Source organism: Phocoena phocoena, chromosome 10, assembly GCF_963924675.1.
Source record: "Phocoena phocoena chromosome 10, mPhoPho1.1, whole genome shotgun sequence".
Classification (NCBI taxonomy): domain Eukaryota; kingdom Metazoa; phylum Chordata; class Mammalia; order Artiodactyla; family Phocoenidae; genus Phocoena; species Phocoena phocoena.
In genome coordinates, this window is record NC_089228.1 from 95,323,817 (window position 1) to 95,350,985 (window position 27,169).

Below are 27,169 nucleotides of genomic sequence, written 5' to 3' on the forward strand. Positions count from 1 at the left end.
AGTCCAAATAATAAGATCCAAGTAGTGTCCAATAGACATATATACTGTGTCTCAACAACATAACAGATACTTGAAAAAATAACACATAAATTGAAGGGATAAAAATATTTGTATTGCATTCTTAAATGATCAGAATGAGTTACACTGGGATATGTGTGCCCATTGGGCACTGCACAGCTTCTCAAACCACAGAATCAGAGAGATCCCACCGCCCTCACTTCCCGTCCTGCCTCGATTCGTTATTTGCTTTTCATCACAGCAACTGCCGAAAACCGAGCTTCACAGAGAGGGCATGTTATCGAAAGGAGTGTAGTGCAAATCAGTATTGAAACTGTGAACTTTTTAGAGCGAGTATCTCCCGCAGCATCCGATAGACATCGAGTACCACTATGTTTTCCTCAGAAATGAAAAATACACTGCAGTGCCCCTGCGAGTTCGGTATGGGCTCCCTGGATGCCTTGGGTGCCGAGACGTTCAGGCTGGGAACTGTGGTTCTAAAGCACAGAAACTAATAGTGGAAAATACAAGACCACGTAGAGGCTGGGCACCCCCCTCCCACTGCTTCCCCGGGAGGCCCTTACTAAGTGTTTATGGGATGAGCGAATAATTACATGAAAATCCATGATTACAGCGGGGTTCCTTGGCAGTCATGTTTTACTGCCTGTCAAGTTGTAGTTAGAATCACAAGGTGAGTCACGGGTACGCGGAAGGAACCAGAATATGTGGGTTTGAATCCCGGCTCTACCACTTACTAGGATGTGAATTTGGGCATTGACTCTCGAGGATTTGGCTTCATGGTTCGTGAAATGGGGATGACAGTGACTGTCCGGCGTGTTGGGAGGATCTGATGAGCGCAGCTGCGCTTTGCCGGGTGCTTTGTACCTAGTGCACTCGTCAGTCACTACATGGTAGTTGTTTCCATAACCCTTCCTCCTGGGGTGGACATTTAGACTTTCTGCGGTTGAGCACGACAGGCTTTTCTCAGGAGGAGGGGTTAATGAGAGGTGGGTGGGTGAGGGCTGTCGTGGAGGAGGGACGGGGACAAGCCACACCTGCCTCCTCTCCAGGGCCCTTAACGACACCCGCCCCACTGTGGAACAGAGCAAACCAAGCCTGGGTCTCTGTCCTTGTTCTCTGTTTCGGCACACGTTTAGGGCTCTGCTGTGTCTAAGATATCTGGACATCTCCCCACAGTTCTGTGCAAGTCTGACGTGTGGCCGGGTGTTCACGAGCCCCAGGCCAGGCTTATTCCAGCGCTGTGCCCATGTAGAGCCCTCCTCTGGGAGTCAGAGAGAGCCCCTTCCGTGCAGGAGTATCCTCCGGATGTATAAAGAGCCGTTATCACCTGTATGCCTGTATCCCGCCTCCTTCAGGGCTTCACAGTAGTACTGTGTGGAAGAGAAAGCATTAAGACTTGACTCAGCCCGTCTCCTCGTCTGCACAATGGGGCTGCTTCCCCCCCGACATCACCAGGCAGCCCACGAGCTTTCTCGCTTTTCAGGCTTTCAGCTAGCATTGCTCAGGCAAACACAGACCCAGGTACGCCCAGTTTTCTGGGAGCTCCTGCCCGCTAGGTTTTGGCCTTTACAAAGAACCTGCATTGTTTGCAAATTGTTGCCCAAAGAAAACAACAGCAGCAAAACCGCCAAAGCTCTATGACTCACCCTAGCCAGCACCTGGGCCTTTCAGCCACGGTTGGCTAAATTTGCTGACTCTTCACATGCTCAGTGCAGGGGATTGTCAGCTGGTCGGTCCAGAGAGGAAAAACCGAACACTGTCTCTTTAAGAGAAAAGGTCGGTGGAGGGAGGATGTAGCTGGCTTGTGCGCCCGCCTCTGCTCCGGGGAGGACGGCAGATCTCTGTGTTCAGTTAGGGGCTTTGTAACGTCCCCCTGCCAACCCCACCCTCCCCGAGTCTTGCCCATTTCTGAGGTTCTGAGTTCTGTGGACAGGGCCCTCGTCCTGGTGATGACGGTAGCACAGATCCGTGCAGATATCAGCTGCCGCCAAGGGTGAGGGGTGGTTCTCAGTGAAGGGATTCCAATCCGCAGCCTCGGTCACTAGCTGAGCTTCAGTTATTTACAGGAACAGCTGATAAGGTGCTCAGCCAAACGTCTCATGCTGCCTTTGCCCTTCCGCCTGCCCGGCCTCGCCTCCCGGGCCACCCCACATAGCCAGTGATGCCAACAGAAGTCCCTGCCGGGGTGTGCCCCATGTCAAGTGACTCAGCACCCCAGCTGGTGCATCTAGCATCCAGCCCGGGGATTCCAGGCAGAGCACGCTGCAGCAGGTTTGTTCTTTCGGGGGACTTTTTTGCTACTGCATCTCAGCAGTAACTTCATTCTTGCAATAGGCTTATTCCTTCCAGCAGACGTTCCTCAAAACTATTCATTTCGTATTCTCAGGAGTCCCGTCAAGCTGGCGGGGCCAGGTATCAGCCCCATTTCACAGATGGCTTTTGCACATCGCGTCAGTGGCAAAGCCAGACTTAGAACCCATTTCGATTTCAAGTCTTGGTACCTTAACCACTGCCAAAACCACACACCACCACGCCCGCCCCTTGCTGTGATGCACTTACCTCCCTGCCCCGATCTCTTTTGAAGTTTTGTCTCTCTCGAGCTGACCTGAGCTGTTTTTATTTGGATGTGTTATTGAATTCTGCAGACATTCATGAGCACTTTTCATGTGTCGGGCAGTACCTGTTGTCATTTCATCCTCAAGGCAGCCTTTTGAAGAAGCCGTTATTCTTCCGATTATAATAAGGGAACTGAGCTCCCTCAACATCAAATGGCTTAGGTCACACAGTTCCAAATGCCAGCATCAGAACTTCAATCCACGTCCCCCCGACCCCCACTCCGCTTCCCTTTCCAATAAATCACGCCGGATCTTGGGCTGCTTTATTTATAGGCCCTCAGCGGTTCCTCTGTCCCCAAATCAATCTTTTCAGAAAGGCGTCCAGAAAGCTTGTAAACCTGTTGTACTAGAGAAGCATTTTAACTGCCAACAACACAAATTGCCTGGCCGGTTTTAGCAGAATGGAATTTTTTGAAAGGACATTAATTCGTCACAGAAATGTTCGGCCGCCTGGGGAAGCAGGCTTGGAAAACAAGAAGAACAAAGAAAGGCTTGGCAGCTGGAATCGGTCCAGATCACACAGAGAAACCCAGCCAATGTGGACAGGGACGCTGTTGCTTGCGACGATGCTGGCCCTAGGCCGCAGGTGCCATCTTTGGCATCACTGCTACCGCAGCCCTTGGAGACCGATATTGCTATCCCCACTGCCAGCCTGGTCTCCCCACCTTTCTGCTTCCTCGGGTTCCAGGCCCAGGCAGTGTCCCTGGTTGGCCAAACCCAGGTGTGCCTTCACTGCAAAGGCTGCTGGGAAAGCAACCCCTGGCTTGGCTCCCATAATGGGAAGAAGCTCTGCTTCCCACCAAGATGCCCATACGGGAAATTCCCACATGGAGCAGGGAGATGTGGGTGCTGGGCAGCCCCTGGACATTACAAATCTCCAGCACCCCCACCCCGCCCCGGACATACACAAACACCTAGTTAATTCTAGGTTACTTCTCTGTTTCTAATCACCACCACCTTCCCACCACTCCCTTCCCTCCCCTCGTCACAGATTTGGTCTAACACGTGGAGATGCTGTAGGTGAAGGTGCTCTGGGAAGTGGTTTGTTAATGATTACCCCGACCTGATAATCCACAGCCCTGGATCCGGTTTGCCTCCTGGCTGTGGGAAGGGTTTGTTACTGTTGTCTGGTCACATCGGCAGAAACGTTGCACTTCTGTTCCCTTTGCTTCTGGATGGGGGCAAGATCCCTTGTTTCTACGTGAGGAAGCTTAGAGCGTCAGGCTGCTTTCTGGCCACACCGAGGTGCTTATTCCCCCAAGGATCATGGTGGGGTAGGAGTGTGGCCCCGCTGTCGTTTTCCTGCTGCCACACTGTTTCTTAGGGGTTAAGTGTGAAGCAAGACCATTGCTACCTAGTTCCTTCTGCCAAGGTAGCAGGTGCCTGCATGCAGAAGGCCAGACCCGTAAGGGCTTCCTTTATTCAATGTGGGAATGCAGTCACCACCATGTTTCCACGGCCACTCTCCTTCCTGATGATAATCTTTCAGTCGCTCTGGCCAGTTCACTGTCACAGGTGTAGAGCAACGACGTCGACCTGTCAAGGACAGCAGTGGCTGTGGTTCTCCCATGTGGAGCCTCCAGCCCTTCTTGGTTTTCAGCTCTTCCCCCTCCAAGCAGTAACCGGCCTCCGCCCTCCCTCTGTCACCTTCCTGAATCACTTCTCAACTCAGTGCTGGGGTCCAGCGGGGCCCAAAGGGCTTGGGCTTCTTTTATTAACCCGCCTGGTGCTCTGAGGCTCAGTCACCTAACGCTACTCCCACCCTCCCACCGGTAGCAACTCCCTACGCAGAAAATGGAAAACATAGAGCTTTGGGATCACAGAACTGAATTTGCAGCTGGACCTGTGTATGTCTATGATCTTGGGCAATCGTGGTCTCTCTTGGCCTCCATTCGCTCTTCTGGACAAATGGGGTTAACGATGCCTGTATGATGCTTAACTGAACCAACGGGAAGCCCGGGCACCTGGTGGGTTCATAACAATTTCAGCTCCCCTTCCCTTCCTTGTGTTCATTCTAGCGCCCAGAGGCCAAGTCTGCCACCTTCCTGGCCCTGTTCCTATTACCACTGCCTACAGGGAGCCCCGAATTGAGGACACAATGTCCGTGGTAACGAGGAGACTAATAATAGGTTTTAAAAAGCCTAGAGTACCTCATCGAGTCCCGCTTGATGGAGTAAAAACTACTGCAAGAACATAGAAGCAAAGGGAGGTCTGGAAGGGATGTTGACACGTGTCTGAAGCGCTTTACTTGGGAGAATACTCGAGAATCTTCCTCTTGGCAGAGTTTTCTAGGGCTCACAGGCAAATGAAGGGACTGGGCTGGAGTAATTTGAAGATGACCTTCGCCCCCTGCTGTCACTCCTGTGATTAGTTGTGGCCAAAGGGAGATGATCTGGGTGGACCTAATCTAATCACAGGAGCCCTTTAAGGACAGAGTTCTCTCTAGCTGCTGGCCAAGGGGCAAGTCAGAGAGATTCCAAGCGTGGAAAGGACTGCCTTCCCCATGATGCTGGTACTGTCCCGAAGATGGTGCCACTCCTGAGAGATGCAAGTGCTTCTAGAGGCTGCACAGTCAGCACGGAAAGCAGCAGGGGACCTCAGGCCTGCAGCCCTAAGGAACTGAATTCTGCAGACAACCTTATGAGCTGGGAAGCACGTTCTTTCCGGCGGGAACCTTGTGAAACCCTGAGCAGAGATCCAGCCGTGCCCGCCTGGATTTCTGATCCAGAAAAGTGGAAGATAATGGGTGTTGTGTTAAGCGGCCACATTCACGGTAGTTTGTTAGGGCAGCAGTAGAAAACTGATATAGTCGAGCAATAGGGATTGGTGGGGACTGTGGTCTACAGAGGCCACTATTCAGCTCCAGCTGATTATTGTTGTGGGGGAGGCTCTGGAGGAAGAAACCCGATACTTCTGCATTTTTCTATTTTTTATAAGAAGCTAGACTATGTGAAATATAGTGATTAAAAAACCCACAAAACACCTGCTTGGTGAACATACCTATGATCCCTTCACTAAAGCATAACCCCTCTTGAATGGAAAGAGTTTCCTACTTTTTTTTTTTTGAGACGTTACCTGGCTTTAAGTCTCGTCTTACGTTCGTATTAGGTGTACAGCGAGGAGAGTACTCCTCTGAAGCGTGTTAACATGCCATTGACAGGGACTGAGGTTTTGTCGGGGACTCCGGGGAGGCTTTGGGAGCTACCACGAGTCTCCCACCCTTTGGGATGTGTGATGAGAATTCCCACTATAAATAGGAAAAGGAAGTACAGATTTCTTTATTTCTCTGTAGCCACCCCGATCCCCATTCTAAGCTCCATCTTTAGGGGGTAGGTAGGAAACGGAGTCATCGTGCAATCTGGTCATCTCACCAGCGCCGTCGCTTACATTTTCTTGTAAGCAGCTCGGTCTCTTTTTGATGAGTCTGGTGGCCCAGTTGTTCAGGACTCTACCCTTTGCCCGCCTCTGCTGCAGAAGGTGGCGGCTTCTGTGGGGAAAGTGAGGCTTGAGTGGCTGGTTGTGTTCCCTGGATCCAGGTGGTGCCTCTGACTCTGGCTTGTCCAGGTGTGCGGTGGCAGTGCAGGCCGCTCCCCAGAATAACTGAGGTGCGGTAGGTGTCATCTGGCCATTGGGGCCCAACAAAGAGGGACTGATGGTCCTGGCCGTTTTCCTCTGTCCCGTCCCGATCATTGCAGCCACTGCATCCAGCCCCAGACCTCTGTCCTCCAAGGCGCCCTCCCACCACCTCCCTGACCCTCTCGACACTTGGCTCTCTGTGGGCCACGTTTAGGCACGGAGGTTGGGAAGCTGGCTTCCACATACCCACTGCTGTTTCTAAACCTCTCCTCTTGGTTTCCCTGGGCTAGACGAGGCGAGCTTTTCTCTCCTCTCCTGGGGATGCCTAGGCTGGAAGGAGCTGGTTAGAAACTTCCCAGCATTATATCCTCAACCTCTACCTGTATGAGCCATAGCGGTGGAGATGTGTGCGATCGACCGATAAGGAAACCGCAAATGAAAAGTGTTTCAGGAGTGCCGTCCCTGTTATGGGTGTTACAGGCTCAATGATTAGATGATACTACTATACATGAAACCATCCGAGAAAATCTAGCTACCGACAGGGATTTCTGTGCAAAAGGAGGGTTCTGATGACAGGCCCGAGTAGTGGAGGAGAGTCCTTAAAAAGGGTTGGTGGGATGGGGGCTGGCCTTTAAGGGCGGGTTGTATACAGAAAAGCGCTTGAACATCTCAGTTCAAGATCAGGTCCTGTCCATGTTAGCTGTGCTGACTTCCTTTGTTTGGCTGTCCCCCCTCTTTCAGAGCCCACAGAGGGCATCCTTGACAAAAGGGGCTGAATATGGGTCACGCTGACCCATTTCCATCTGAGGTTTGAAATTAGAAGTTGCTGTGGGACTGCGGGTGGTCGTTCAGCTGAGCTTTGGGCACACCTGCCCCCCCCACTGGCCCGGTTTCTGGTGCTCACCCCAGCCCATTACACCACCTCCTGGGAGCCCTCCTGTGGTGCCGTGGTGCATTGACATGTGGGGCTGGCCAGAATGGGAGCATGTGTCTGGGTTCAAATCCCAGCCGTCCTGGTCATTGAGTTTTGTGGCGCCATGGGCAAATAGCGTCCGCTCTCAGAGGCTCGGTTTCCGTGTCTGTGAGATGGGGACAGGGTTAGTACCTGCCTTGTGGGGTTGTGTGCACGCACAAAAACGGAAGGGAATGTAAAATATGCAGCCTCTTCTGGTACAGAGTTGCTGCTCCGTGAGTGGTGGTGATTGCTATTTTAAATTATGTCAGGATTATAGTGAACACAATTAGATTAGGGCTGTGAGTCACGAAGTTGTCAGGAACTGTCATGGGGATGGAAGATGAGGGATTTAATCTCTCCAAAGGGGCTCTTCTCCCAACTTACATGGAAGAAGGGCCAGAGGGCAGAGAGCAGGGTTGAGACAGGTCATTTCTGCTGATGCTTTTCTCAGCTGAAAGAAAACACGTGTGTGTGTGTGTGTGTTGGGGCCAGGGGGCAGGGAGCAGGGGAAGGAGATAACAGGGGTGGGATGGGAAGAAAGGAAGGAAGGGACTGAGCTGGACTGAGTGGAGTGTTACAGCGAGGGGGTGAAACTGACCACATGTCCCATGTCTACGGGAGCAGAGAAGGAACGATCACAAACAGCCCTGTTCAGATACTTAGTTCTGTTGAAACCAGAGATCTGTCTTGGCCTTTAAAATGCTGTTTTTCTTCACTCTCAACTGTAGTTCTGCTTGATTTCCTTTGCATTAGAGACACTTTTAAGACTCTAATGATCTTCTTCCTCAGAAAATGAACATCAGGTTTCACACAGTTTTTTTTAAATAGTCCAATTTTAGTGGTTTCTCAGACCCAGGTTAAACAGCCTTGTTTTATTTTTTGAACAGTGCAAATCTTTTAAAATTCAAATTGCATTTCAAATAAAGGAATTTTTTTAAAAACACCCTTGTTTTAGACCATTTTCTAAATGGGACCCAAAGCTTCTGAATGAAGAGGTGAACTCTTACACATGCTTCAGAACCCTGCCCAAATGTCACCTCTTCAGCAGAGCTCCCTACCACGCCCAAGTGAGTTGGGCAGCCCCTCCTTTGTGCTCTCATCGTTTATCCTTCTATTAGATCCTGTATCTATTAGATCCCATAATCACTCATTTCTTGGCTGGTTTCTTTACTAAACTGTGGGCTCCTTCTCATCTTTCTTACTCATTTATTGGGTCCCAGTGCCTAGCACAGAAATGTTGCAGGAATGGACTATAAAGGAAGATAATGCGTTCCCTGCTTGAAATGCAGGGAAAGCCCTCTCTGCCTTGGGTGAATGGGGTGGGGGTGGGAACTAGGAAGCTGTATCTTGTGGGACTTCTTGTGGGGCTCGGCCAACCCGCCGGGACAGCGCAAGCCAGCCTCCGGGACCAGCATCCGTTTTGGCTTTCAGAAGATAAGGGGCTGTCAACACAAGTGGAATGATCGGGAAGAACTGGTGGGAAAGTAGCATCGGCCTCATAGATCGCCACTGTCGATTAGATGAGGGAGTGTGTAATTGGAATTGTGCTAGCAGGGAGGGATGCTTTGAAGTTCCAGGCTGATTATGCTAAAGAATGACTCTGGGTGGCTGGGTGGCATCCATATTTCCAGGTACCACCTACCTGATCAAGGGCGGGAGAGGACAGCAGCTCTTTGGGACAGCAGAGAGCATACGTCTTTCCCCAGAGGTGTCAGTGGGAAGCCCCTTGCCCTGCTCCTGGGGTCCCTGGGTTGGAGTATCAGCCCTCATAAAAGCTCCAGTCTCTGGAAGGAGAGATGGGTGGGTTCTCAGCCACAGCTTGGAGACCCTGAGCTTGGAGGGTGTGAGGGGCACAGCTGCCTGAAAGCGACTTTGGGGTCTGTTGGTTGGAAACTCCTTCCCTGTGGCACTGAGTCCTCGGAGGGCCGTGGATATTTGGACTCAGATAGAGAGCACACGCTCAGCAGGCCCTGGAGGAAACATATTCTCCATCTCCCTACGAGGGAATCTCAGGAGGGCAGTAAAACTCCTTCTGAAATGATTTCATGTAAAAACTCCTGACAAAGAACAGGCATACTGCCTTGCACATGACACTTTCACCTTCCAGAAATTTCCCATGATCTCATTTTCTCCCCCACTTCAGCTCCGTGACATAGGTGAGAAGGCATTAACCCCACCATCCTCCGGACAGAGCGCTCTCACTTTATTTGCTGACAAGGGGTTCTCGTCTTGATAAAGTAAGTTCGTTCCAGCCCAGAGGCTCCCCAGAGACCCAACTTACGTTCTTTGTTCTCACGCAAACGGGCAGACGGTGTGCATGGAGGTGGGTTAGGAAGACTCCCCAGGACACGCAGACCAGTCTCCACACGTCCTCTGCCACCCACCAGAGTCACGTTGTACCCCCTTGACAAATGCAGCAAGGTCCCAAGACAGCCATTTCTGGTGCAGCCACAGGCCCCCGGGTGGAGCCAGCTGAGCGTGGTGTCCCCGGAGGGAGCGGCAGGGTGACCACCGGCTGCCATAGCCCAGAGAACCAAGAAAGCTCCCGCTGTTCTTCTGCATCCCTCTGAGAGCCAGTGGGCTTTGCTGACACTGTCCAGCTGCTCGGGAGATGTTTGGGGTTTGGCAGAGCCTCCAGCTTTTCCTCGGGCACTCGGGATTTTCCCCCGGTCCATTTCGCACTGCCTGTGGATTTGGAGTGAAATCAGGTCCGTATGTTTCAAGTCCCTTTGCTTGATTCTCTGCCCAACGATTTTCGCTAAAGTTTTGGATCTCTTGCCTTAGAAGGAAGACACATCTTGCCGCAAGACGATATGAACCCCCAACCTAAAGGGAGTGTGTGTGTGTGTGTGTGTGTGTGTGTGTGTCTGTCTGTCTGTCTGTCTGTCTGCCTGAGAGACGTGTGGATGCAGGGCAGTGCAGATGGCACTGCTGTACTTTTGGCAAAGTTGTACACCCAGGAGTGACAGGGCATAGGCTGTCTGTCCTCTTAGGGTTTGCAGAGCAGAGACCAGGGTGGTAATTTTCCTGTTAGGGGTCAGCCATGGCTGCTTTGAGGGCGGGCTCTGCCTCTCCCTGAGCTCTTCGGTTCCTGTCTCCTTGGGAGAATCGACTTACCTTCAGAGCAGAGGAATGTCAGAGCCATGGGCTTGGGGAGGATGCCCCTACTTATTATTTCCTTTCCAGCACAAAATGGAGAGGGCTTTTCTCTGAAGAGCCCATTCCAGCACTTTCTCTGGAGGTGGCAAGAAAGGCATGGTGCTAAGGCATATGAGAATCGTGAAGACACCAAAGACCTATGATATTTCTGGAGAACCAGACCCAAAGCCCAGGCCGACAGGGGCACTTTGGAAGGCAGGGATCTGTCTGCTTTCTTCGGGAAGAATCCCCACATATATTCGGTGGCATGTGACACACCCGGATTGTGGGCTGTGTCACCCCTCTGCGCAGACAACACAAGCTCCCTTTATATGGCATGTGATTTTAGGGGTGAGGGGAATGCTCTGTACCACGCTGATGTGCACACACACACACCACACACCACACACACACACACACACACACACACCCCAGTATCCAATGACTGAAAGTCCACAATTAGAATGGTATTCTTTAGCCTAAGCCCTTGGTTCTTGTTAAACTGCTAAGAACGTTGGAGTTTCAGGTTCTGGGCATTTTGGAAGGGCAGATTTTGGTGGGGAAAAGCGGGCCAAGAGAACCTAAGGATCTTGGTGGTTGGGGGATGGTCCCAGAGAGCGCTTTGCAGAAGCCCTACCAAGAGGTAGCGTTGAGGGAAGAGTGTGTAAAACAGAGAAAACAAACTCTGCTTTATAAATCTGTGAGCAGTCTGCTAGCTCTGCGTTTTGGGTTCCTTTGAAGCTGGAAGCATTATCTCATTTTGCACAATACGTTACCTGGGCTTCTAGGAGTTATCTTACAACTTACAGCGGAGCTGCCTGTTCTTCAGAGCCCCAGGGGGCCCTGCACAAGCTGGGGATGTGGGTAAAGTCTTACGTGTACGTGTGAATTGACCTTCTGAAGAGAGTCCATAGCTTTTGCCAGAATCATGAAGAAGTCCTGCGGAACTGGAACAGGAAGACCTGAGCCTTGGAAGCATCGCACGTTTAGGGTCAGAGGGGCTTTCATCAGCTCCCTGGGCACAGGAACTGGGGCAGGTCCATGAGCTCCGGAACCTGCCTGCCCTTCCGTGGCTTCGGAGGGCCCTTCTGCCATCATGTTAAGTCTTTGTGTCTCCTTTGGACCTAAAAAAGAAAAACAAATGTTTTTCTGACCGTAAAAGTTAAAACTCATGAAATATGGAAAAAGGTAGTGAAGAAAATAAAAATTAGTCTTAATTCTACTAATCAATTAACCACTGTAAACAGTTTGAGGTATTCCCTTCCAGGTTTTTTTCTTTTGTCCTTTTAAGAGAGAGTTGAGATCATAGCATGTCTATGAATAGAGCCCTGTTCACTTAACATGACCTCATAATCATCTTGCTTGCCATTAAAAACTCTTTATAAACATCATTTTCAATGGCCGCACAATACACCATTATATGGACGTATTACAGCCTACTTACCCGTTCTTCTGTTGGGCATTTACATTGTTCCTAGCTTTTTGCTTTAATAAATCACGCAGTGACGGCATCTTTGGGAGAGAAGCTGTGCTTACATTTTAGAGGATTCCTTTATGCTAGATTCCTAGAAGTCTCTTTTGACTTTTGAAGATGTTGTGTGTTAAGACGTTGCCAAGACCCATCTGTAAAGTGTGGACGGTGCAGAGGACTGTGGGCAGAGCGGTGGTGTCAGGCAGCACGACCTCTGGCTTCCTGCACACACATCGCATGCCTCTAGGTGCCGTGGGCATAGAGGAGACTTAAGAAAGCAGAAGGCCCAGGCTTGATCCTTGAGGAAGCTGCTGTCTAGTGTGGGACCACAACATACTTAAATAGCCCAAAGGAAGAGATGCCTGTATCTCAGAATCTTGGGGGAGGCAGGCCTGCATTCTTCTGGAAAGGGAGTCTATAGCTTTCACCAGTATCTTTTCATCTACAGAGCTTCAAAGAATTACCCATGCGATGATTGCTTTGGGTATGTGGAGGGGAGTGAATTATTTTTCTCAATTTATTTTTTCTTTTACTGTTTTATCTGATAGTTCTTAGAATAGAAAAAACAAGATAAACTTGTTGTTTTCTCATGTGTCATTAATATGACAATAGCGTGTACTCAGAAGATGGCCATCAGGGGTCTTGGCTTTGTGGACCCCGAGAATAGGGTAGGAGAGGCCACAGCCTATACCCAACAGGTGTGAGGCAGATTTTGGCAACATTTGTCACCTGGACCTGTAGTGACCTACCCATCTGTTTACAGAGAAATCTGCTCCTGCCGGCATTATCCCGTGTTACATGAGCCTAATGCCGATAGGACCATATTATCAGAACACGATGTCACACAGGTGCGCGGCACTTTTGGTAACACAAACCAGTGTTTCCTCACCCCTCTTCCAGAGCCCCAGTCCTCACCTGGTTACTCAGAGGTAAAGAAGCTTCTTACTGTTCATTCAGGGTCGTCAGGAAAGCCAGCCCAGCTCTGCCAGTGTGGAGGAGGCCAGGAGATGGGGTCGTTGCGTGGCTCCAGGCCTTTCACTCGGGGCTGGAATTCGACGTGCACCTGGAAACTGACAGCCATCGACTGTATTTATTTTCTCCAGTCTGTTCTGGCCACTTCTATTGCCCGGTGAGCTCTTCCAGTGGGAAAATGAGAGCACCACATGCCTGTGGCCTTGCCCAGGCATCTCCGCTGGACAGACGCCCACAGTTGTAGGGCTTCCACGGTGTTCATGGATTTTGTCAAGTCAGGTGCCTGTGGTCAGGACAACTGGGATGGGTGCGAGTCTCGTCACCCCATCTCCCTTGTGGCATGTCCCTTGTCTGTGGCTGGAGTGTTCAGCTCTCCATAGGAGGGTCTACGTGCAGAACATGACCGACAGCAGAGAACTCATAGGCAGGCATGTGGCTTGACTCCGAAGCTTCCCAATCTGGCATCCTTCAATCTGGCTTGCTAACAAATCGGTATACTTTTTAAAAAATGATTATTTTTTTGAGTTCCTACTGGCTGTTTCTCCAGGTTCAGCTGAGTTGTCTTTCTTCCCTCTTAGCTTTATCTTGGAATAAATCCTTTTCTTATTCCCTGTCACTCTCCTATCCTTGGATCTTTTGTTTTCTCCTGACCCAGAACCACTTAGTTTCCTAAAGGGTTTCCGCCTACCTATAACTTAGGCACTCGGTAGAGTCATCGCATAAGCTTAATTCTTATTTGGCCTCAGCTCCATTGCCAAAGGCACCAACGTCCCCACCCTCCCAGGCTGTGAGACAGATGAGGGTTGAGTCACTGCCCATCCCTCAGATATAAGGACTATCCGCTCTTCCCGTAAGGAACAGGAAAACATTAAACGAACACGTCTGTGAGCACAGCCAGCTCTAATCCATAATGCAAAATAAGCAAGAAAACACTCAAAACATAATCCTTGGTTATGCTTGATTATTGCAAGCAATAAACAAGCTTGCAGTAAACAAGCTTGCTGGTTGTGGGAGAGACAGCCAAAAGCTTAGACTTTTGAAGTATATGGTTAAGAAATTCTTCCTCATCCTTAATCAGACTCGCGTTGCCGTGATTTCAGCTTACGCATTCAGGTTCTGTCCAGATAAAGACACTGTTCTCTACATGTGATATTTTTAATAAAAATTTTATTTTACAAATAAAATAAAACATATAAAACGTTTCACATGTAAGATAACTTTCAATAAAATATATGTAGAACGTGATATTGTACACCTTAATAGAACTTACATTTTGTATTTAAATATTTTAACTTTACAAGTAAAATATATTTGTATATATAATGTTATAGATTCATATAAATAAAATATTAAATGAAGCATTTGATATTATATTGGCGAACATTTTAAAAATTGCTAAAATATAGACTTTAAATGTATGAAAATAAATCTTAATATTTAAATCAATGTCATGGTTTAATACTGAAGTAATTCGACATAAATATTTAAATTAACACTGAAATGTATAGAATATGTTATTTTTGTATAAGTAAAAGGTGTTATAAGATGTTTTAAAAGTGTAGTAAGGGTAGCCGGTCGGGTCTGGTTCCCGGTCCATAAATTACGATTTGGGGGCCACAGCGCCCCCTGTCGCTCGCTCGGCGCCAGCGCCCTGACGTGCTGTTTGTCCTCCCGCCCGCAGGCATCGGCAAGAACGTCATCTGCGACCGCACGGCCACGCCGCTGGACGCCTTCCGCATGATGTCGGCCGCCCACTACTACCCCAAGCTCATGAGCATCATGGGCAACGTGCTGCGCTTCCTGCCGGCCTTCGTGCGCATGAAGCAGCTCATCGAGGAGGGCTACGTGGGCGAGCTGCTGGTGTGCGAGGTGCAGGTGCACGGCGGTAGCCTGCTGGGCAAGAAGTACAACTGGAGCTGCGACGACCTGATGGGCGGCGGCGGCCTGCACTCGGTGGGCACCTACATCATCGACCTGCTCACCTTCCTCACCGGCCAGAAGGCTGTCAAGGTCCACGGGCTGCTCAAGACCTTCGTGAAGCAGACCGACCACATCAAGGGCATCCGCCAGATCACCAGCGACGACTTCTGCACCTTCCAGATGGTGCTGGAGGGCGGCGTGTGCTGTACCGTCACCCTCAACTTCAACGTGCCCGGCGAGTTCAAGCAGGACGTGACCGTGGTGGGCTCAGCCGGGCGCCTGCTGGCGGTGGGCACCGACCTGTACGGACAGCGCAACAGCGCCCCGGCGCAGGAGCTGCTGGTGCAGGACGCCACGCCCGTCAGCAACTCCCTGCTGCCCGAGAAGGCCTTCAGCGACATCCCCTCGCCCTACCTGCGCGGCACCATCAAGATGATGCAGGCCGTGCGCCAGGCCTTCCAGGACCAGGACGACCGGCGCACATGGGACGGGCGACCGCTCACCATGGCCGCCACCTTCGACGACTGCCTGTACGCCCTGTGCGTGGTGGACACCATCAAGCGGTCCAGCCAGACGGGCGAGTGGCAGAACATCGCGGTGATGACTGAGGAGCCCGAGCTGAGCCCCGCCTACCTGATCAGCGAGGCCATGCGCCGGAGCCGGATGTCCCTGTACTGTTAGCCCAGATTGGGGACCCAGCGCGACCTAGGGCTCCCGCCTGGGGCCCAGAGAGGGGGAAAGGCTGGGGGAGAGGTGGCCTCGAGGAGTGTAGGGGTGGGGAAGTGGAAAGGCAGGGTGAGAAAATGGCATCTGGGAGGCTGAGCCCCTGTCCCGGTGAGGGGCCCCGAACGAGACTGCTGGGACGGTGACCCGCGGTCCCTGAGGTCGTCCCTAGTGGCGTCGGCTGAGACGGAGGCGGTCGGCCGCTTCAGCTGCCCTTTACTGTGAGAAGCCGGGAGGGGTTGCCGGCCTCCGCCCCTCATCCATCCCCCCCCCTCCTTGGCAAGCCAAATACTCCTGCGTGCGCTGAGCCCTGTTTCCAGGGGCGAGCTCGGCTGGCGGGAGACGGCACATCTTCACGTGCCCACGCAAGCCTGCAGGTGTGTGTGCGGGAGTGGGGGGGGCGCCAGTGGCTAAAGAGAAAGTTCAGATTCCAGGAAGCCACTTCGAGTGTCTGAAGGAAAAACTACTTGGTAGCAAAGTGTACAGCTTTCTGGATGGATTGGTCTTCCTCCCAGGAAGCCCGAGGGAGGGAGTGTCTTCCTAACTGGCTCAGTGCCCTTTTCCTGGCCTGAGGTGTAGGGTAAGGGAGGGCCAGGAACAGCAAGCAGAGAATCGGGTTCCCTTGAGCCAAAAGGAGAGAGCAGGGGCACAGCCTGCACTGAGACAGATGAGGCAGAGAAGAAAATATCCCTTCGGATTTGCCAGCAATTAAAAGCCCATTTCAGGTGGAGGGGAATGGCCTGGAAGGAGGGATTCAGTACTGGAGGGTTGAGGTTGTCCTTTCACGGGGCCGAGGAGACAGCAGGAAGGAGGTGTGCGTCTGACCACAGGCTCCTGTGCTATCCTCCAGGACCAGGGGCAGCCTTGTGCCCCAGGGTCACAGTGGCACTTCCCAGCAGGAGGGCAAGTGAGCCCTGGACCCATCTCTCCTAGCGAGCTGGGGAAGGGCTCTTAGGAGACTCCCCAGCTTTGTAGATTTTAAAAGGGAAGCCTTCAGGTCCACTCAGATATAATCCTCTCCCCTTTAAAAGAAAAAAAAAATAGTCAAGGCTCTTTTCCTTAGCTTGGACCTTCGCTTTCACGCATCAAAAAAAGAAAAATTGTGAATAGGTATTAAACAAAAGGACAGCAAGCAACATAATTTTCGGCGTATCTAAATGGGGTTTGAGAACCCTCTGAGGTGTATAGTTCCCATAGGCTGAAGAAGGCTAATATAGGAAAAAACATCATCTTCCTCTCGGTCTCCTGTCTCCCTTGTCTTGTCATCCTCTGCTTACAGGGAGGGCTTTTACTGGAGATGGCAAACTGCAGGCTTGGAGCAGGCAGTGCCAGAAGGGAACAACCAGACACACACACACACACACACACACACACACACACGGATTTATAAATGCTCACTACCACCATTGTCACTAAAATCGCTCTTAAAAATTCAGACCTAGTCTTGAAAGAAAGCCCAAGTCAAATACATTTTGAAAATGGGGAATTATCCTTTTGTTATCTTTTCTTAATCCTTCATCCCACATAGGACATTTGTCGAGCTTGGCTGTGGAGACTGTTACTTGTAAACGTACACAGCGTTTGTTCACAGTCACAGAAACCCAGCCGTTGTCTTTGGCACACAAGTGACATTTAGACGTCTTTTCAGATGGCCCTGCACTGGAGCTGGAAGGGAATTTAAGGGGCTGAGGGTGAACCCCAGGCTCTGAGTGGGCAAAGTCCCCAAATGAACCGTGCGATCAGTTGCTTCCTCCTTCCTCCTCCCAGGGCCAATACACTGAATCCCAGGCTGCCCGTGGGTACTGCGTGGCTGTGTCCAAACACCACGGGAATGTGGTATTTTCTAGCACGGAGGGGTAGGGATCGCCTCCCTAGAAAGAATTACCCTGCTTCCTGGTCCCTTACCACAATGTGGGAAGGTTAGTGAGCTAAAACTCTCCATCGTACGATTGGTCCCTGCTCCATTCACAGAATCAGCCTGCCAGCTTTCCTAGCTACCAGTTCAAAACTAGAGATTTGGTAGAATGGAAGTCTCCCAGTAAGAATTTGAGCAGAGGGCCATGCCATGGACTGTTTTGGTTCAGATTCTCCTAAATTCCCCTCTGGATAAATAGCTTTTGTGGAAACTGAGAGGAAAGAATATTTTCTTTTTCTAGTTGGCCCCGAAAGGCTGTGGTCGAGGATGTAGAGAAGGGAAACTAGTGACTCTATGAGTCTCATTTTTCTAAGTCATTTATAATCTAAGTAGGGCTGTTCCTGGGGTTTCAGTTTTCTTTCTGTACTTAAAATACTTGGGACTACTTTCCCCCCAAAGATCACTGAGGTCCATGATAAATATTTAGTGTCTAAAACAGAAATTCTCTTTTGAGGCTGGGGTATATGGAAAGAATATACATTCTTAAAAAGAAGCATGAAAAATAGTAAGTGTTCTTAAATTCTGTCTACTGAAATGCATGTAGTAGGTAGATGCAGGAACAAGTGGAAGAAAAGACATTGTTCATTTTCTTAGGGTAAAATCTACAGTAAATGGGTTCTTTAGTGCTCCTTGGGCCCCAGTCCTATCACTTGCAAAGACTTGATTAGGAGTCACAATATAAAGCTGAAACCTGAAGCTTTCAACATTCTGTGGAAGGACTTTGTCCCAGCCCAGCACCCCTAACAGTCCCCTCAGGGGACTGGGTAGCGTCAGCTGGGTTTTAGCTCAGATGAAGTCTCTGGAGTAACCCAGCCCTCTCTGCCTTGTTTAATGTGTTTCAAGGACCCAGAGTAATGGAGGCTCCATTTTAGGGTCATCACATTTAGTCCCCACTTGCCTGATTTGTTCCCGTTACGGTGAGGGGGCCTCTGACGCTGAACATTTGGGCTCATGCCATTGGCGTCCTCTGCAGAATGTTCCAAATTCCAAATTCTGAGAGGGGGTATAAGTCAGGGTAACCACAAGTGTTTGGGAATGCTCTGAGCTTATTTGGAAGGGTTGGATTCTCTGAGTTTTCTCCCGGAGAGAGAGTTCATGACCACTGTCAGCTCCCCTACGACTTCTCCCCCCGATGGAGAGGAGTGGCAGGGGACCACAGATGCTCCTTAGCCCACCAGGCAGCAGATACCTCGGGACTCTAAGGGCAGTTTGGCTGACTCCAGCTCAAGGGGCACTTCTCCCAGACCCTTTCTCCATCCTCAGAGGGCCACGCCAGTACTCTCTGCGCTCCCGCATTCCTTGATCATCTACTGTGTGCAGGGTATTTTAAGTACGTTATCTCGCTTAATCCATAAAAACAGCCCTGTAGTATTGGGTATTGTCGGTCCCATTTTACACATGAGAAAATTGAGGCTGAGAGGAAGAGTAACTTGCCCAGAGTCACAAAACTATTAAGTAGAAGTGGGGTCACCTGAATCCAAACCTTTCTTCTCCTCCAAACCACGTTGCCTCCCACGAAGAAAGGTTTGAGCCTCTGCTATTCGTCCCGGGCAGGAAAGCGCGTCTTGTCGAACCCTGTCGGGGTCTGTGGAGCAACAGCGATTAGAGTTCCATGTGACCTGTGTGGGGGGGCCCCTCTGCTGCTGTCGACACCTGCCTGTGGAGCAGGGTGCCACGTTTGATGTTCTGCCAGAAGGTTCCTTGTAGAGCTGCAAACAGAAGGGGTCGATCTTTCTTCCTCTTCCAAAATGGAAATAGCACTCAGCTTCTTTTCAAATCAACGTCCTAAGTTGATTCTGATTGTAAGCGATGCAGCAAGCCACAGAGCTGGGGATTTTCGGAACGTTAGCCGATTATTATGGATGGCCTTGGGCTTTGCTCTCACGGTATATAACATAGGAAAATGTCTTTTCTCAGGGAGTGGGGTTTTGACAGTTCGTTTGTTTGTGACTCAGATTTTAGCTGTGCGTTGCATTTGTACCTTGAGACTCTCTTAACTCTTCATCTTGTCTCAGAGCAGCAGCTGTTGAATACGACCTGTGGTCACAAAGTAGGTTTCTGACTGCATCACTTTTATTCTGGTGGGTTTGGGGCGGGGGAGGAATTCAGCGTTGATAAGGGTACCCTGGGGAGAAAGTAACGCCAGTTGCATCTGGAGGGTCTTCAGAGCCCAATATATTCAGTTCCTTTATTTTTACATCCCCAAGAGGTTAAGTGATGACCAAGGTCACACCGCTTCCTAGTGGTAGAGCCAGGACTAAAATCCCAGTTTTCTGGCTCTAAGTCCCATCCTGCATCTTCAGAGCTCTCAGATGGGGAGAGGGAGGCCCAGAGAGGTGAAATGACTTGTCTCAGGTCGCAGGGCTAGTTGGTGCAAGAGTTGCGGTTAGAACTCAGACCTGCAACTGACAGTATTCCCTGAGCTGTTGCAGCTGAATCCATTTTTTAAAACCTCAATTATGTCTTGAATGTACTCAGAAAACTAGCTGTTTAAAATTTCCCATTGTGACTGTAATGTGAACAGTTATCTCTAATTTGTATTCTATTGGCAAGGATGGGGGACGTACATTCGGATGCTCACCTTTGGGATTTCCTGAGGCCAGCTCTACTTCCGGGCTCTACCCTGCCCTCTGCGTACAGATCTAGGTCTTGACTAGTTTAGGATTCCTGCCCCACCTACCGCCTCCACCTTCGGCCATCCAAATCCTGAAGTTTATAGGGCAGAGGTCACGACACTGGGGAGGTTTTTGTTTTGTTTTTTTAAAATCGACTCTCCGAGCCCTGCCTTTCAATTCCCTTTCGGGGACAGGGAGACGCATAATGAAATAAAAGCTGTGCTTGTCTGCAGCCCATGGGCCCACCCCAGCCTGTCGCATCCTGGGCAGAGAAGCGGGCGGTTGGGGGGTACCCCGAGTTTGAGGGAAGAGCCCTGAGTTGGGCTTCAGAACTTTTCCCAAGAGGAGTGTAGACCTTCTGTGCTTCGTTAAGAGGTGTTGGGCTCGGTGGTCTCATCAGGGTGTGAAGGTGCAGCCAGTAAGTACCGCGAACCTGAGTTCCACACCAGTTAGCAATGAAAGGCAGTGGCCTACTGACCTTTTCTTCCCCATGTCACGGTCCCTATTTGCTGGAGCTCTTGAGAGGGGCACCAAGCGTCTGGCTCTGTCAGGCTCCTCAAGTGTTGCACTACTGAATACTCTTGAATCTGTTGCCCCTTTCTGTTTACACCAGCAGTGAGTAGACAAATAACAAGGCCCTGGCACATGCAGTGGCTCCGTGCTTGGCGTGGCAATCATGCTTGCCTGGGTGGTGTGAGCAGGGCCCCCAGACTGACCCAGGTCCAGGTCTCTGCTGTCCCCTGCAGCCATCACAAGGGCTACGTTGTTGAATGAGCCCCATGGTTTCTCCCCAGCAACTCCATGACTGATTTGATTCTAGTCCCAGGCTAAGAAACAGAACCCAAGGAAGCGACCTGCCCGCTCCTTTGCTCCCCTCCTTCCCCATCAGGCATCCAACCATATTTAGTATTCTTGCCCTGTGCCTTGCCCAGGGGAGGGAGAAGTTTCTAGTACTTATGGTTTTCTGTTGGTTGCCTGGTGCTTTTACTGTTATTTTATTGTGTTGTTGTTGTTTTTAACCAAAAATTGCATTTGTTTGGTTGTCAATGTCGAGTGTGTGTTTATTGTTCTACAAACATGAGTATATATATGTATGTATATGTATAAAAACAAACATAACATATAAAAAGTCAAGGCATGTATACTAGATATTTTAAAGAGTTATTTATCAAGGGAAAAAGATGTGTGTTATAAAGTAAACAGAGTCTATATTTTATATATAATGTAGATAGCAAAAAATAGCTTATAAATTATAGAAGGTTTGGGTTTTCTTTTTTTTATTATTAAAGCAAAAAAAAAAGACAATGAACGCACCTGTTCTTAGTGTTTTAAAAGCCAAACTGCTGTGGGAGGTGGCCTTCCCTACGAGGCCCTCGGGCTGTGCAGTCTGTGCTCCAGGCCCGGAGCTGCTGATGCCTCGTGTTACCTCTGCAATGCTCAGGGGGCCATGGTTACCATCACCCCGCCAGCAGGCATGTGCTGCTTCAAATGTGGCTTCCTGCTGTCCTCCCCAGTTGGTGTTGGTGGGATAAAGGAATGGAAGTAGCAAATAAAGACTGAAGAGAAGATATAATTGCAGCCGTTTCCCTGTTTATTACACCTGGGTGCTCTACCTGATGAGTTAGGTAGCTGGCCAGTTTGGGGGATCTGAATTAAGAATGGGGGTGGGAATGATGGTGGTGCATCTGGCGGGGGTGTGTGTGCCTAGTGCGGGGAATCTGTTCTTGTGTCAGCATCCATGAAACAGAGCAATGGAATCCACTGACCTTCTGCTTTTTGATGGTAGATATATTGAATGTCAGAACTGGAGGCACTTTAGAGCAGTCTGGTTCAAATCCTGGCTCAAATTTTGGAAATGTGGACCTGGAGGGGGAATAACCTGCCTAAGGCCACTTGGGTGTGTGTGTGTGTGTGTGTGTGTGTGTGTGTGTGTGTGTGTGTGTCTGTGTGAAAGCCCGGTCCAGACAAAGATGATAACATAGACTTTAGATTGAGGAGCACATTTTAGAATTCTCTATTATATCAGGATCTTAACCTAACACCTCCCACCGAGCCCTATAAGACACGTTCAGACAGGCTCAGTTGCCTCTTTAGAAGAGCATCTTTGCTTATGTCGTTCTTAGCGGTGTTTAAGGGCCACCATCTTGGACTGAGCTCAGCCGAACTTGAGATTCGCATGGATGAAGTCTCTCATGGATAGGCAGGTCTTTCCTTTCCACCCTCTGCTGTCTTAGACAACACACAGGTAATTCTTCTGGTCCATGCTTTCCCTTCACTTAAAAACAGTTAAGAATTGGGAAGAAAAATACAAAAGCTGAGATCCCATGGTTCATTCCTTCATGAGCAGTGCGTTCAGAACACAGCCTGTCCATTCAAAGTTGCAGCAAATCCCTGCATTCACATGGATTATGACAATGCACACATAACATTCTCACACCTTAAGATCGGTTCTGGAGAAGGCTGTGAGAGAGAGTGCTTTGTCAGAGCTGAAAGCCCCACTTGCCCAAATGTAAGATATGGTTGCGATGAGGTCCATTTCTCTAGTTTCTTCCAGCCAAGTGGCCTGCGAGCCAACCCCTGATGGAAGACTCCACGCTCCTGAGCGTTTTATGTACATTTTCAATCCAGTTGTTCCTTCACAGATTTGGAATCTCTTCGTGATGCTGGTTTCTCTCAATTTAGGCTCACTTCTTGTTACGTAAACCGGGGATTATGCCTCGTCCTACTAAATTACAGGATATGATCACATTGCTTTCGTAGTCTCTGAACTGTTGTTTAAAAAGAACAGTTGCAATTACATTGCAAGTCGCTCAGGCTGTATCAATAGTTTACAGGTCAAACGAAGAAGAATCTATGTCTCCTCCTATGCCGATCTACCCCCTCGCCACTCCCACCCCACCACACACATACACACGCCCAGATACACAGGACCACTTTCCAGTTGCACCTTTTATCTTGTGCATTTTCAGCACCTATTTTGACAAGTCTGGGTGATACAACGTGAAGGATACAATGACTGCTACAATTGTTATGAGAATGAAATACGCATCTACAAAGTGTGCACAGTTTTGTATACAAACGAAAGAATGATAATTTCACCTCACTCTAAGTTGTATGCTCCCATTTTATCAACACACATTTACCTTAATCTTGCCTGAGCAGAAAAGATCCCTCTGCCTAGATATTCCTAGACAGTCCCTACATGCACTTGTCAGTAGTAGTGCCCCCTGCTGGAAGGCTGGCCAGGAAGTGTAGAGGACAGAAATGGAACAGACGCCACTTCACAGAGCTGAGCCATGTCACAACCAACTAGGCAGCGCGACAGCTTACTTGAGCCAAAATCTCTACAAAGAAGGTGATGCAAAAGATTCAAAATTCTTCACCTTGTTCATTCAGGGTCAGGCTTCCTTTTGAATCCTGTCTCTGAGTCTCCATCTGCTGGGTAAATTCCTGAGAGATGACTTGAGCCAGGACAGCCTTTGCAGCATTGCTGTGCTCCAACCACAGCTCTACAAGATGAAGTCATATCTAAGTTGGCTGTTGGACTTCCTCCAAAAATATCCTAACCAAGGGAACACTTTTCTCCTAATGTTACATAGATTGCGATCACCTTGGGTCAAACCAAACTCTCCCTTTAGACACAAGTGAAAATGAAGCAACTTCTTGGGCAATTGCAGATTCATTCCTTTCTTGGTGGATGATTTGTATATTGACGGGGCTCAATCCCAGAATTACCATCTGGGATTTACATGTACCGAAGTCCCATTGTCTCTGACGGATTCATCATTGGCCACCGGCACCTTGGAAGCAGGACACCCAGGGGAGGAGGAACCCTAAGAGGGCTGTGAGTGGCTGCGACAGATGTGGAGTTCACGTCCACAGAGCGCACGAGGCCCTAGGGAGTCCCCAGTCTTGAAACACCCCCTATCCAAGTCACTACCTCCCTTTTAAAGAGCCCTGAGGAGTCTAAATCAGGCCGAAGCCAGACCAAAGATGCTTGAGGCTGTCTTGGGGATGGTGACTCACTCCAGACCCCTCAAAACCAAAGACCAGGGCTTCCCTGGTGGTGCAGTGGTTGAGATTCCGCCTGCCGATGCAGGGGACACGGGTTCGTGCCCCGGTCCGGGAGGATCCCACATGCCGCCCGTGAGCCATGGCCGCTGAGCCTGCGCGTCCGGAGCCTGTGCTCTGCAGCGGGGGAGGCCACAACGTGAGAGGCCCGCGTACCGCAAAAAAAGAAACAAAAAAGCAAAGACCAAGCAGGCATAATAGCTAGTGAAACTACAGGGAGGGAAGCAAGGCCAGAGCCCCCACTGTCTTTCTAGGCCTTCTGAGGCTGCTTGTCTGGGATGTGGTGGCTAACAGGGAGCCTGGAGCATCAGTCACCCTTCCGTGTGCTGGGCTTAGGCATCTGACTTGGCACTCAGGTTTCCACCACGAAGCAGAAGAGAGTCAGCCTGGGACCAGCAGCTGCGTATCTGTACAGCTGTGAGATGCTGACACGCATGTATCACTAAGAAAGAAGTGAGCGGGAAGAGATGGGGAAAAGGAGAGAAGAGGGAACTGAGGTCAAGGCGGGGCAGGGGAGACACAGAGCAGAAGCAGGAGTGGAAATTCATGCCAAGGGTAAAAAAGAGATGAAGGGAGAAAACTTGGAGAAAGGGCAGAGGCATGCATTTGAGATATGGAAGTTTCTGTCGATAAGCAAATATTACACGAGATAACTGAAACGTGGTTCCTCTGTGGCCGACAGGCCTAATCTGTGCTCTGAGGACAGCTTGAGAGAGGAGGAGAGCGGATGAGAAGGCACGAGGGAGGAATTCCTGTAGAACTTGGCACAGTCTGGCTGACTCACTTTGGGAGCTGTTCAAGGCGATCCAACTGTCAGCATTTGCTAGAAAAACTTCCATACCAACCTCTGTGTTAAATAAGCACCAGACCCCAAGTGCACCCTGAGCCCATCCTCCTTTCTCGTTGCTTTTCTTATTTGCAATCCCCGCCCCCAAACCTGAAGTTTTCAAGGATTCACCAGCTGCCACTTTGCCCTGTCCCTTAGTTCCCTCCAGGGACTCTTGGACACATCCAGGAATCTTCCAGGTAGCCTTTTTGTTTTTTTCTGCACACACAGAATCTCTCATCCCTCCTCAGCTTTCAGAGACCCTGCCCACCAGGCCATTGCTACAATCTATTTTCTCCTTTTGCACTGGAGCTTTTCTGAAGAAAGTCTCCCGAGGGAGCAGGCCCGGCCCAGCAGGAGCAGATGCTCGTCAGCTACATCCAGCCCTGGCTTCTGCCGTCTTGAGTCCCCTGGCTCAGTCCTTGGATCTGTCCTGGGTCTCGTCAGGTTGCCTGTGAAATCCAGGCTCTTCCCTTCCTTGTTTACAACATCCTCTTGCTTTCATCCGAGCAGAGGTCATGTGATGAGAGCCTCTCCACCTGTTTTCCTGATCACCCAGCCCGTGTTGTATCTGACCTGCTTCCTCATCCTGGCCTGGGGAAGCAAAGGCAGACATCTTTCCCTTCTAAGGCTGCATCTCATCCCTTCCCAGCCTGCTCTCATTCCCCACCCGGAATCTCTCCCTGTCCACTGAACTCTCCATTCATCCTTCACCTGGGCCAGAGTATAGATTCAGGGAGTCTTTGAACTTGGATGGAAAGAAAAAACCGAAAACCAAAAAAGTGCATCTTAATTTTCACTAACTCTCCCTGAAATTAGCATTTTCTTCCATTGTAGTATCAAGTTACAGTTGGATTAGCAGTATCTGTGACTTTATCACCGGTAAGAATCACATGTGTCTTCAGATCTTATCACTGGTTTTACAGATATCTTGAAATATCATTCATACTCATCACTGCTCTAAAATTATGGAAATCATTATACTATAAGCAGATCTTTTAATTTAATACTGCAGTTAAAAGCCCATACATTGCCCTATCACAATTTTAAAGATTTGGGGGGTACATATAACAATATAATTTGTTACTTTATAGTCATATGTGTCTTATTTTATACGTTCCAAACAGTATTCCGTGGGGTTAAACACATTACTCCAAAAAGGGGTCCATCGGCTCCACCAGATTGCCAAAGATATGCAAGGCACAAAAAAGTTGAGAACCTCCGAGTATGGTAGAAATAGCCTTAGCATGGTCCTTACTCTCAACTATAAACTTTTTCCATGGTGATTGAATACGTTTTAAATAATGACACAATTAGTTTAAAAGAGATACTCTGAAATCCGAAGACGCCTTCTGGGCGTCCGAACCCATGTCTTCCTTTGGAGGAAGTTCTTACTCCAAAGCCCTGTTTCCCAAACAAAGCTGAGCACCAGTACCAAAAGGGTCGTCTTAATATAAGCAGATCTGGGGGCTCTGCACCTCACCACCTGCATTGATTTGGGGGCAGAACAGGTAGCTGGAAAATTTTTAAATGCGAACAACACGGGCATCTTATTGAACAGCCCGCACTGTAAGTATCACTGAAAGTTAAAATCCCTTCCGTCCCAGACCCTCGTTTCCACTTCCTAGAGGCTCACCAGCCGTCCACAATTTGTATCCTCCCCCTGAAACCATCCCAGCATCCGCACAAGTATTATATATACACTGTACACACGGCGGGGTCTTGCTCTTCTTTTCGTAATGTATTTTTAACCTCTTTCCACATCAGCATGTAACATTGACCTCATTCTTTTTTTTTTTTTTTTTTTTGCGGTACGCGGGCCTCTCACCGCTGTGGCCTCTCCCGTTGCGGAGCACAGGCTCCGGACGCACAGGCTCAGCGGCCATGGCTCACGGGGCCCAGCCGCTCCGCGGCATGTGGGAGCTTCCCGGACCAGGGCACAGAACCCGCGTCCCCTGCATCGGCAGGCGGACTCTCAACCACTGCTGCCACCAGGGAAGCCCTGACCTCATTCTTTTTCATGAATGTATCGAAAAAAATCTACATGAAGAATTCTAACTGAAATTTTTTTAAGCTCTGGAGATAGATGGTGGTAATGATTGCATAATCCTGTGAATTTCTGAGGACCACTGAACCATACACTTAAAGATGGTTAAGATGGTAAATGTTATGTTTTGTATATTTTACCACACTTAAAAAAAAATGTTAAGCTCTCCAAGTAATTGAGCTGCAGACCCAGACCCTACCTCTTCCCCCCACCTCCCTTCAGGTCGGCCAGCCTGACATCTTGGAAACCCCTACTCCTTTTTCCCTCTTTGCTGCCATTCAGGGCTCTCTCGTTCACATTTCTTTTC

The 27,169-nt window shown here is 49.6% G+C and overlaps 1 protein-coding gene across 1 annotated transcript in view; it reads left to right on the forward strand.

Annotated features, from left to right (window-relative positions):
• GFOD1 (Gfo/Idh/MocA-like oxidoreductase domain containing 1) overlaps positions 1-15,346 on the forward strand; it is a 96,350-nt gene extending 81,004 nt beyond the window's left edge. The window contains exon 2 of the mRNA XM_065886092.1: positions 14,427-15,346. Within this exon, the coding sequence (XP_065742164.1) occupies positions 14,427-15,346 (920 nt within the window). The remainder of the gene's footprint in view (positions 1-14,426) is intronic.
• The last annotated feature ends 11,823 nt before the right edge of the window (positions 15,347-27,169 follow it).